At 36.7% G+C, this 13,058-nt stretch overlaps 1 protein-coding gene across 1 annotated transcript in view; it reads right to left on the bottom strand.

The window, feature by feature from the left end:
* FREM2 (FRAS1 related extracellular matrix 2) overlaps positions 1–13,058 on the bottom strand; it is a gene marked incomplete at both ends in the record, with an annotated part of 142,670 nt that overhangs the window by 61,370 nt on the left and 68,242 nt on the right. Inside the window, one exon of the mRNA XM_082337643.1 lies at positions 1,284–1,430. Within this exon, the coding sequence (XP_082193769.1) occupies positions 1,284–1,430 (147 nt within the window). The remainder of the gene's footprint in view (positions 1–1,283; positions 1,431–13,058) is intronic.

Raw genomic sequence — 13,058 nt, 5'->3', positions numbered from 1 at the left:
TGGGTCATAGCCAATATTTTACATAACTTCCATAACCCTTCAGCCCCTTTGGCACTGCACATGGACCAGAAAGGCCAGTAACCATCTTAACCAATATCTTTTATGTCCTTCCTGACTCTGTAATTCCATTTTGCAGGATTAAGGTAATCAGAGGCAAGTTATTCAAACTGCTTTTGCTGGATTTTGAGTCAGCTCAATTCAGAAACTGAACTTGAAATACGTAGAAAATTTTATAAACACTCTATTTGAATGATCAGAAATCAACTCAGTATCTGTTAATCAGTACCAGTAATTAATTTAACCCACACATCCTTAACTTCGTATTTCATTCTTTTATTCTTTTACTTTTTTTAAAAGAAATATATTATCAAAGCTAGTTCACTGTTCAAAACAGAGCCTTTTAAGTTAGATGCAGTTAGTTAGTGCCTATATCCCTTAAATCTCTTGCCAAAATGGGTGTCCTAACTACATCTCAATACCTGAAATTCAGATTCTTATTCAGAAAGAGACTTAAAGAGAAACCTGATTTCTAAGCACGAGCTTGTGCTCCATGGCAAGTAAATGCTTACATATCTCTGCAAACCCATCTTTAAATTGAGTGCCTTTTCTAAGCAGTGTAAGCTCACCGTATGTTTCGACATGAAACTGTACAAGGATAACGCTCCCTGGTCCAAATGCATCACTACAAAGAGAATGGGAACAGATCCAGAAGCTAGAGACAGGTGTGAGGTTGCAGAATGTGATAACACAATCTTTTTTCACCTTTTCACTCCCCAGACACTGCAAACAGCTTTCAACACCTCCTGTATCAGCCTCAGTTGACTGCCAACATTGACTGAAGAAAATGAGCCTAATGCTTGTAGCTGCTAATCAGACCAGCTCACAATAGCCTTCCTGGAAAATGATGTATGTTTATTGTTGTCTTTCCAATTGCTATAACTGTATTTTCTCATTACAGGAAAAATAAACCTGGACAGGAACTGTATTCTGTGAAACAAATACAACAGTGGTATCAATCAAATCAAAGAAAGAATGACTGGATCTTGGGTTGTTAAGTCAAAAATTAATTGCAGGAGACCAAAAAAAACCAGTGAAAATTTCATCATATAACTAAAGAAAACATATACTTAGCATAACAAAATATACTTACTTTAAACATACTCTTCTGAAATTAGCTTCTTAGTATCAAACTCCAGTAAAAGGATATAGCTGAATCAATACATTTTATCAACTAGCTGGCCAGTGTTTATAGAAGCAATTAATAAGGCTAAAATTGAACTTACTTATAAAAGAGGTTTCTCCCAGGTAACCTCTCCGTTTAAGAACAACATCAAGATATTTGGAGTCTTCATTTACTAAATAATACTCCTTTTCTAAGGAGATCCATGCCCAGTTTAGGCGAAAATGTTGATTCTTCAGCTTATTGCCTCCTGCAAAACAAAATTATAAAGATATATTTATTCATTTTTCTTTTTTGTTAAATACTACTTTGTGTTTTGACGTTAATGTAACCTATATCCTGGGTAAGATATGTATCTATCTTAGCTGGACATAACAATCCAAAGGTTTTAAAGATTATAAACTAAGAAATAACAAGTGGAGAACTCAACCATGATACATTTGGTACATATAGGAATAAATTTTATCTTAGATGCATACGAACTATTTACATTCATTCCAGGGTATACTAATTTTCTTCTTTGAAAAAGAAGAAGAAAAGAAGAAAGAGAAAGAACAAGAATTAATCAAAATATATTTGGGATGCCTTTTTTAGAAATTACAAAAACTGTGGGTGACACAAGTTTCTGCAGAACCGTATTGGTATTTCCAAATAACACACAACGTAGGATATCACGCAGAACTTCCTCGATATGATCAGACTGCCAGAAGCACTGGAAGACCCTTATTATTCTGAGAGACTGGAGGTGATACCTACCATCTTTTAGACTGCATTTACCCATGCAGCCTGCTTCAAAACTCAATATTTTGTTCAATAAATCTAACAATTTCTGCTCTTATTGGTTTAGAATTTACGCATCAGCGCTGTGTGATTTTAGGAACAGCTTTCACATCTTACTAGGAAATGGTTTCAACAAGATTAAGTATCCCTGATACATGCCACAGTTTATAGCTATGCTGATGCCCTCCTAAGCTTACATGCTTGTAACTGCTGGGTTAAGTATGACTGCCTGTGTCACCTAATGAGATTTAGAGAGATACAAATGCGCATTAGTATTCTCTTAAACTATTTTGCAGTGAACTATCTTCATGATATGATGAATGTCCCCAACTGAGTAAGCTGCTGAGATGTGTTTTGAGAGTAAGTTTTCAATAGACCAAAAGATGTCCTCCCAGTTCTTTTTACACAGGCACAACTGTAGCAATACGCTCCTGGTGAAGAAAGCAGACTCCAGGGATCCTTTCTAAGGTCTCTACTGTAGCAGTAGCATAATAGCTTCCTTGCAGCCTCCCTGAACGTGGATGGTTTCTGTGCAAACACTGGGAACTGAAAGCTCCGGACAGCAAGCAGTACGCTCAGCTAGGGAAACTGAATGGTTAACATGGACCAAATCAGCATCTCTGTCTGGCAGTTGCTGATGTTGATAGCATTGTCCTTAAGTTGAAGATTGTATTTCCTCTTACAATAATCAGAAGAACCTTCACAGTCCTCCTCAAACAAAAATGCCCATATATTTATCAGCAGAAGTAGGCTCCCTTTTTTGAAGGCAAAGCAATACAGGAAGCATCCCTCAAAGTTTTGGAGGGGATGATCTGGAAGTCATTTAACTCCAGCTGCAAAACACAGCATCAGCCTAAAATCTGAGCATGTCTCAGCCTAATTTCTTGCTCACAGCAGAAATGAAGCTGTGTGTCTATAATTAATGGGATTTGTACAACAGCAGGAAGTGTTTATTGAAATGGCAGGCTTCACGGAGTTTTTCTTATTCTAAAAAAGCAATCAAGAAACAACAAATGCAAACAGATGGCACCCTAAGGTCCGGTTAAAAATGCAGCTTTTTTTTCAGTTGCAAAAGTAATAGCTGAAAAGACTATTCACTGACTAGAAACCAAGAATTTGTAAAACAGACTGAATATCTCAAATTAGATTAACATATTTCTGATAAAGTATAGCATAGCTTTACTTTCTCATGTACAGTTTACCTCCATCTGTTCACCGATTTTCCACAGTAAAAAGGCATTTCTTGTCAGTTTAGGGATTCTGGATGCCACAGATAAAAGACCATGACAAATCAAGTTCTTTATATTGTCCTGTTGAATGTGTTTGTTATTACTCAGGAGAATCCTCTAATTTCCATAGCAAGAATAACATAACCTGTTCAGTTCACTGAAGGCAGATGCTCACTCAGCAACTGTCTTCTGGGAAGGTTGGCTTGGTGTAAGAGGCTGTAGTCTGATTTTCTTCCCACAAGGTGCTGCTACAGAACAAGGTTTGCTCAGGTAATGACTCTGAAATGTGCAAGGAATTCCCTTGAGAAATTAACACTTCTGTACACAAGCCAGTGAATAAAGTAATTCCTCTGAACAGCAGAGAAACATATCTAAATATTTCAGTTCACTCATGGCTTAACTACTGGAGGAAGAGCCAAATGGAGGTTGGTTTTCCCCTTCCAGTTTCTTCCATTCTGTTCTTTGAAAAATTAGGCAGCCCTTCCATATGTTTCCACTCTGCTTCAAAGATAAGCCTCTATATTTCTTTATTGACCTGTCTACTAGAAAAAAAACCCATACTTGTGTAATCTCACATAAAGGCAATGATACTGTGTAAACAAAAGGAGGGAGATGGTTACCCGAGTCTCACGCTGCACTCCTTGCCCTTCTTTTTTCTGCTCTTTTGATCTCTGTTGTGACTGACAAAGGGGAAGGCTACAAACACACATACCAAAAACTGTAATGAGCACCACAAGAAAACCAGTAACTATAGTGTTAGCCACACCAGCACTTACATTAGGTTAGCCGTATGTTATGTCTTCCCATTAGTTTCTTGTTCTTTAATCTAGTGAGAAAAGACATTTGTGTGCCACCCTTGAACACACTGCCCAATTTAAACATAATTTGACAGAGGGATAAAAGTTTCTAAGATATAAAAGGAATGGAAATTTACTGCCAATTAGAGGAGAGAGAACCTATTAGTATCACTGCTGAGAAAATATACTGCTGCATGATCTTACTAGAAGTGAGAATGTCAGACATTGGAAACCCCCCAGCTGAAGGAAAAGCTTCTAGCAGAGTTTGTATCTTTTTAGATAGAAGAGACTCCAGCCAGTGGATGGAAAGCAGTAGGAAATCTGGCATTATTTGTTCTACTGTCCAAAGAACTAATGGTTTAAACACATGGACACAGGCACACAATCTACAGCTTACTTACACACAGGTCTCTCACGTTTCATCTCTAGCGTCTTAAATAGTTCAACCTTAAATGTAATCTAAATTTGCACATAACTACTGAACATATCAAAATTATTATACAACAGAAAAAATCCCAGCTGTTAAAAAGCAACAGTCAAATGGAGAAATTTCAGTAGCCAACTATCAAACCAGTTCATTCCTGTTATTGATGCTATTGAAAATGTTGAAGTATACTGAGTCAGAAACCTAATGAAAGGATGAAATTTAGGAAGCAAAAAGCACAAGAAAGGCAATATGAAAGATTGACTATTGTCTTAATTCCACCTATTTCTTGCTTTCATCAGTTTCTTTCTATTTTTTCTCGGAATAAAAAAACAAAACAAAATAAAAAAGTATTATTTCTAGGGGGCTTCTAGCAAGCCTCCATTTCTACAGGCCTGCTTCTGCCCCTGAAATATATATTGTTCATCTTTTAGAATGTGCAGTACTAAAACCATCAGATTAAAAATTTTAAGAAAAGAATATAGATATTTTAGATCTCGCTTTCTTCACTTTGTGCTTTTTGTGTTCAGAAGAAATGTTTTCTAAATTATACAAGCCATTTCACGGTCCAATGTCCCCACAGAATAAAACCAATGTTGTTGTTGTTGTTATTACAATTGTTATTATTATTGTTATTATTATTATTACAGACCTCTGACACAATAGAGCAGGAAGCATATGATACATCTTACCTAATTTCAGGTATTTAATTTTGGGCTAGAAATCCTAAACTGTCTTTATAGCCAAAACTGGGAAAGTGGCATTGTGTAAGGCTATGACTTATTTTAGGCATTTACTTTTGAATGAGATTAGCTGTGCCTCAAAATATGCAGAAATACATGCATTTTTCCTCAGCAGCTGTTAAAGAAAGATGCCTGTTGTGACCAGTTATGTTGTAGACATTTTTATTATAGTCATCTAATGCTGGGTAAGATGAATTCCACCATGCCTGACCCAGATGAAACCAGGCCTTTTCTACAACATAGTAGAGCCAAACACCATGCAAACATAAGTTCTGTAAAGAATATTAAGTCTATAGCTTTCAGAAATTATAAAATATCAGAAATAAAATTGCACACGTCATCTTAATTTGGTTCCCTATTAAATTAATTACCTGTCCTACAAGAATATTTCTATAGGCAAATGAATTTTGCATTGCTCACTAGCCCTTCCCTTGGGTTTAGTCAAACATTTAGCTACTAGGCAAATAATTAAGGTACTATACCTCAATGACAGTTTGCTTTTGTTCCTCCCCCAGACAAGTGCTTGTAATACAAATACATTAGAAGTTTGGAGAGGGAAGCCATTACTAGAGTGCTTTTAAAACTAAACAAAAAGAAGGAGGGCTGTGTTACAACAAGGTAAATCCAAAGGAACTTTGCTTATATATCAATGAAATGTGGTTGGCAAGACATTGCTATGGTGATGCATGAAAACCCGTTTCTTGAATTTTGCCAGAGATCAGAGTGCAGCAGTGCTAAATCAGAAGATGCTAGACAGGACGTAGCGCAGTGAGACATTCACAAGAAATGGGATGGCAAGAGTTGTGAGACACAGTCAAAAACTTTGTAAGGAGCTAAAGCGAAGGATCTTGAGTAAGGTGGGTCACAAAGTGTCTTCACGACTGTGACTTTGTGACTGACTGAAGTTGCTGAGGACAACACCCTCTGAAAAGGTTTGCCTGAATATGACAAGTCAAAGATGGATGTCACCTAGAATCAGTCTGTATAGAGTCCTGTCAGCAAATTGGTCACCTGTCAGAAAACAGTGATATATTATTTTTGCATAGGTCATCAAACCAAAACTTCCTAGAAAGATCAAGTCATCCAGAAACTCCAGTTTCAGTTACTCGACATGAATAAAAGAGGAGGGGGAAGAGGGCATGGTCAGTAAACTGGTTAAAGGGAAAAATATTAAAATAAATATTCCCATTTAAGCATTTATCTTTCTAACCATGCTGCTCAGATATCTTTAAAAATATATAAAACCTCCGCGAGAAATACAGATTAGATTGTCAGAACTTTCTATTATGATGCAAAGAGCTCAGAGAAGGAAAGAATCAGTTCTAGTTCTCTCCACAGATCACTGGGCTATGTGAAGATAGCATAAAATAAATCTCTGTCATTAAATTGTGTCTCTTGAGCACTGGCAACCTGAAGGGCATTCCACAAAGAATGTCTGATTGTAGCTTTGGTGTCATTAGGAGCTACCCCAGATCCCTAATTCATAAAAGCATACAACTACACCACAGTGTTCACCTATTGACACAATAGAAATTGATGTATCTTGATACAGATATTGGCTTCCCTACATGGTATCCATGGCATAATCAGAGATGAATCAGCTAAAGAATGCCTAACCTGTATAACCATAGCCACACAGACTCATTGTGTCCACAAGATATAAGTCTGTACAAACACAGCTGTCTGGTACTTGTAAAGCTTTATGGTGCAACATATCTGCTCTCTTTAGTCATTAGGTGAGGTTGTTTAATGGGGAAAAAAAACTTTTATAAATTCTTCCAGGGCAAAGAAAATACATCAATCACAAGAAAGATTGAGGGGGGGAAAAAAAAAAAAAAGTAAATAAAGCACTAAGAAAGAAGAGTTCCTTGGTCTTTTCTCTTTTCTTTTCTTATCTGGCTTCCTAAACAGACTGCAAAAGGAGGTTAAAAAGTAGAACCAGAGCAAATGCAAAATATTAACAGCCACACCTATAGTTCAGGAATCATTGTATGGCATAATTAGAACCATAGCAAGACATCTTAACAAATCATATGTTTCCTCCCTCTTCCTTCAGTTCTTTCTAGGTCCTGCTACTGCTTGCTGATTTGTTTGCATGTCTGCAAGAGCTGCAGTCTTTCTTCTTTGGTTCAAAATATTTGACCCTACAGGGTGCCTCATTCAGACAGGGTTAATGAAGTCAGCACTACTCTATCCCCCTTCCTATGGATCTCCTCATTGCAGCAGGTACATGAAGCATCTGAAAAAGGAAACCCACTCCTGAACTTGAGTTCAACCTCCAGAGAAAACAAAGGCACAGAGAGAGGAAAGAAAAGGGAATCGTCCATCTTTAGGCATCTGTTCCATTTTTTCATCCTCTGATCAGCCTCCTTCTGTGCCAAGCCAACTTAGTTAATATATACCAGGATAAAGTTACCTCAATAGTTTTATTAGAACTTAAATTTGTGAAATGCAGAAATCTTTACCCCAAACATCATGATTCCCCATTTAGCCATGGAGATCCCTGTCTCCAACCTTAGCACTTCCCAAGTTTTTTGATGGCCACACTATTTGCTAGTCATTAGTAGTAGTTTGTATAAACACATTTTGTTTTTGCCAGACTAGAGAAGGAACATATAATCTTAGGTGATTCTGCTAGTGAGAATAAATGCAGAGAAGATATATGTCCAGCTCAAGACACATAGTTTCAACAATTCTGATATGCTATACTGTGACATAGTCCCAGTACGTTCTAGCTCCAGGTTAAAAAGGCAAAGGTCTCAAGTAAATCTGGCCTGCCAAACTATTAAAAAAATCTCAAGTATGAAATAGATAATAAACGTTCTTTATTCAGTGCATTGGGGCAGCACATCATATGCTATTCCCTCTGCTATGAAAGATCAGAAAAGGCATATCCTGTAAAACTGCCTTAATTTCATATAGGAAAAATATTTGCAGAAGTGAAATGCATAAGTAAACCCAGCATGTAAAATATGCCATTAGAATTGACTTCAACAATGCATAAGCTAACTTAATAACTTTATCCAATTAGAAACCCATTAAAATGCTTCATCTTTATAAGTCTTTTTCACATGTACTATAATAGACTCCAATCACTAGAATAACTTGCTGAACTCTGCACCCGTCTGCGCTCTCTCTGCCACTGTAACTCAATATATTTGCAGAACAACCAAAACCAACCCCCTAAACTAGCCCCTAGTGATTAGGGACTAAAACAATGCTTTCTCTGACTTCTCATGAGAAAACACACACTTCCCAGCATTATGGACTTGGCTTGCCTGGAGTGTAATTGCTGGTATCCAATGAACTGCAGACAGTTTCCATCTTTCAGTAGTTTCTGTAACCCTTTTTTGCTTCTGTTTTATGTCTGTCCCCAAGAAACAAGTTGGAATGGCCGTATTTGCCAGGGCTCAGACTAAGTAAATGCTTGAAGTCACATAGAAGAAAAAATATCTGAAGAATACTGTCTAGTTGCTTTATTACAAAGAGAAGGGGAAGTGAGAGAGGAGACATGAATGTAAAGGCTAGCTAGTGCATATTAAATTTTGATCCTAGTAAAATTCAACTAAGCGTAACTAAGGATGTCTCCAAGCACAGTCTGGAGATTCACGCTGGGTTAATTTAAGGAATTCCCAATTCAAGTCTATGCCCAGTTCTTCTGCAGGAGATTAACCAGACTCTGATTAAGAGATTAACCAGATTTTCACTTACAGAAACTGAGGAAGCAAACATGCACTGGCTCTTCAGCCACTGCATTTTATAGCTTTAATTGATTTCAGTTTAAAGCAGCTCAGTACAGATTAGTTCACCAAGAGCCAGGACACCTTCACTCTATTGGCTGAACCAAGAGGCTGTGAGTTTTCAAAGAAAAGAGCAAAGCAGATGAAGAGAAACCCAGCTTGAATCATGAAAAAAAGATGCTGGAGCACTGTGTGTGTTTGAAAGCCTTTGTAGATATTAAGTGGTTAGCTTCATAACTGATTTCAAGGGAATCCAAAAGATTCATTTGCTGGTTTGTGATTCTGTGCTGTCAGCAAGGGACTAGCTCTGCAGGAGCTGAATGCTTCCCACTTACCCAGCATATACCCATATATGTTGCTGAATCATTGTCTGTAACAGAAAAGAAAGACATTGAGATAACTGAAAAGTTCTTAGCAGGACTGAACAAAGTCTAACTGGGTGAAAAATACTCATATTATTCCTCTTCTCCCTCAAAATACCAATCCATCAAAATCAAAGTTGTTCACAAAAAGACTGGCTTTGATTAACCTCTTTACTGAAAATATTGGTAGATAATAAATGTTGAATTTTCATCTTTTTCCACAGTCTGCCTTAAGTGTTTTAGGTATATATAACTTCTCATATTGATACTGTAACAAATTTAAACTAACTTTTAATGTAAAAACTAAAAATGCTAAACCGTACATTTCATTTTTTTTTTCAAATTGAAAAGCCTACATTCAATTATTCTGCAAAACTTTATAAGAATTTTGACTTTTTGTCCTGATTCAAAATAAAATATCTCAAAATATTTTCACAGGATAAGAAAATTTGATGAAAGTAAGAATGTTAAAGGATCGGGATACACTACAAATAATAACCTGAAGCTATGTGGAATGCACCTGATTTTGTCCAGTATTTGAGGTCAAGCTGTCACCAACAGGCTGGTGTTTGGAAGGTAGACCTCTAAGAAACTCCTGTGCAGCAGGCACATGCAAAAGTTGGCGTTATACTGAATTTATGAGACGACAGATAACGAAGCAGAAGACTTTATTTTGTCCTTTCACTCTTTCTAAGGTGATGAACAGGGAAAAAAAAAAAAGGGAAAAAAAAGTGTAGCACCTGTTTCTTAGTTGGTATTGCCTTATTTGCTAGGCACTTATCAGGGATTATTTTAAACTAATCGGCAAGTAGAGATCACTGCTGATAGCCTTTATTTGAAAGTAGTAAAGGACAAGGAAGAGAGTAAAATGTTTGGGAGCGTGTCCTCCCTTCTGGAGAACTAACTCACATAAACAGATTCAAGAGAAGCAGGACAAAACCAAAACCAAGGGGATGGACAGGAGAGGAAGTATTTGAAAGGCAAGAATTGACAGCTACTGAACACAATGTCGCACTAGACCCGGAAAAGGGAGGGTAGCAGGAGGCAGGGCTGTCTGTAGACTGCTCTCTTAGCAGCACTTTGTTCTCAGAAGTCTGTTCTTATTGTAGAGACAAGTCCTTATTTTGAAATTATGCTTTATGTCATTGCACATTGGATAAATAATGGCCACTGCTTCTCAGCAGAAAAAAATTGAGAGCAGCCAAATTCAATAGTTCCAGTGAATAACCACTACTGGCAAAACACAGTATGTTTTTGCTCAGGTCCCAGTGCACAGGAACATAATCAACTGGCTCCTGTTCCACAAAAGGTGAAGACAAGAGACCTGCCACTTAAGGGTAGGATTCATATAATCTAATTTTATCATGTAAAAGACATATGTTTAATTTCACCTAGCTGTCTAGGCACAATGAATGGAAAGAACTGCATCTTCAGAAACTGCAGGTACAGCTGATATGAAAAACTGGATTGTCCTCTGGAAAGATTTGGCCCACTCCATTGAATATAAAGGGAGAGTGTTCAACCCACCAGTCTAGACGGCTAACTAAAGTCCAGTGATGTGATTTTCATGCGTGCACAAAGGAGAGCCCTGAGAAAACTCAAAGATACAACTTCTCCTGAACTGTAATATGGTAAACTTGTAAATTCAAAGACTTTGAAAAGTAATCTTTGGAACATTTAAAAATAACAACAAAAAATGTATTTGGCTTAGAAGAATTATTCTGTTATTATAAAGTTATTTCTGTGTTATCATTAAACTAATTAGCACTTTATGTAGTCACAAACTAACTTTGCATCAGAAAAATAATTTAAACTTCCTTGTGAGTAGTAACAGAGAAAACCCAAACATACCACTCAAGCTGTCATGTCTATCATTAAACAATGCCCAAATTACCTAAAGCAGAATACCTTTTTTCCTAAGGATCCACACCCTGCACCTCCCTCTGAAGGAAAAAAACACCACCTGGATTAGTAAGGCTTCATGCATGCATGGCCTGCAGCAGTAAGCAAATTTATTAGATCTCTGGCAACACATTCTTAAAATAAACTTAATAGTTTTTAGGTCTCTGCTTACTAATTTGTTTTGTGGCGCCAGACAACTTCTCCCAAAAAAGAGGCTCCAGCTGAATTGAAGCAAGGTTCATTTCCTTGTCTCACAGAATAACGGGTTTAGCTCCACTAGCTTAGTTGCTGTCCCATATGGGACTTTATTCTGGTTTATATCTTTAAAGCAATGCTACACACATATTAGCCTGTAGGAAAACTATTGTCATTTAAAGCCTGATCAGACAAAGTGTTATATTTGAGGGTCATGGGGTATCCTCAGCCTCGGCCTTGAAACTGATGAGTAATAATGGAAAAGTGTACTGTGACCGCACAAAAGAAAGACACAATAGAATAAGAGCCAAGAGAAATATACTTACAATTAAAATATTATCTCCCTTAATATTGTAATATTTTAAGAAATTCCTTTATTCTGGGAAAAGAATATACCAATTTCCCTTTCTTTAAATAACTTTTTAATTTAGAACCTGCTACTGCAAACTCCTTCATATGTGCCTAATACCATTCTCATGCTTAAAACGGGGCCATGTGAGTGGGTGCCTTCTGAAATTGAGGCCTCTAATTTTTCATAATGAATTTGAAATTGGTATTTGTGTCAAATTGGCAAATTTCCCTTGAAGAAGTAGTTGAACTTTTTAACTCTAACTGTTGAACACTGTGTTGGCAGAGAATTCCCCTCCATTTCAGATGACAATCCAGACTCACAATTCTCAAATTTTACAGCCTTAAGAGGAAAACATATGCAACAGGGATTAAAGAGGTTGTTATTTCCAAAACCTACTCCAAACAAAATGGAAGAGCGTTTCCATTTTATCAACTGGACTTGCTGTAACTCACTGAGCACCGATAGGAAAACTATTCTTTTAACTCCATGTCAAAGTGATTGAACTGTTTTTCTTTATTAAGAATTCACTTCCACGGACTTGAATTTTGGTTCCTTTTCTGTTCTGGCAATGCAACAAATAAAATGCCCGACTGACTGGAGGAGAACAAATGTCAGGCAGGTTCATTTAACATTTACTTTTAATTCATTTCAGAGTAATTGTACCAGGTAATCTGAAATACTTAACTTTTAATATTATTTGACCAGAGAAACTCCTTTGTGGTGCCTTTGATCCTTTTTAAGCTATGCCAAATCTATAACTTTTTGCAGGTGATTTAGTCCTGTTCAGGAAGGGCAGAGTAAAAAACTGAAAACATACAAAATTGTTGATATAGGCAAGGTCAAAAAAGGGTTCCTTTTTAAATCACTGTAAATTTGCCTTAAGACAAGCCTTGTAAAGGGTTATTAAAAAATATTACTTCTGCTGAGGAAAGAAATATTTTTGCATTAATGCATTATTTTTTTATATCATGACAAGTTTTTTAGTGTTACTTGAGGCCTGTTCTATGGAACAGAACTGTATATTCCTAAGGCAGCAATTATATTATATTCATGTATCCTTATTTTACTTCAAATTCCTATGGTGCGGTCACAATGTATATTGCAAGGTGAAAAGAAACAAATAAATTGGGAAAAGCCAAAAATTCCTTAAAAAATTCAAGTCAAGATGTGAGAAATCTGTTTAAATATAAAAATTAAGTACAGGAAAGTACTTCTGAAATGAAGAGAGGAATTGAAACTCCAGAATAATATGACCACTGGGAGTTTCCCAAGAGAGAAGCTCAACAGACATAAAGCAGAGGGACAGGGGACAGAAGTGACTGTGAAATTATGACAACTCAATCTTGATAGTACG

This window comes from Platalea leucorodia (genome assembly GCF_965183815.1).
Source record: "Platalea leucorodia genome assembly, chromosome: 2".
Lineage (NCBI taxonomy): Eukaryota > Metazoa > Chordata > Aves > Pelecaniformes > Threskiornithidae > Platalea > Platalea leucorodia.
The sequence above is the reverse complement of the archived record's forward strand: the minus strand, read 5'-3'. Positions and strand labels throughout refer to the sequence as shown.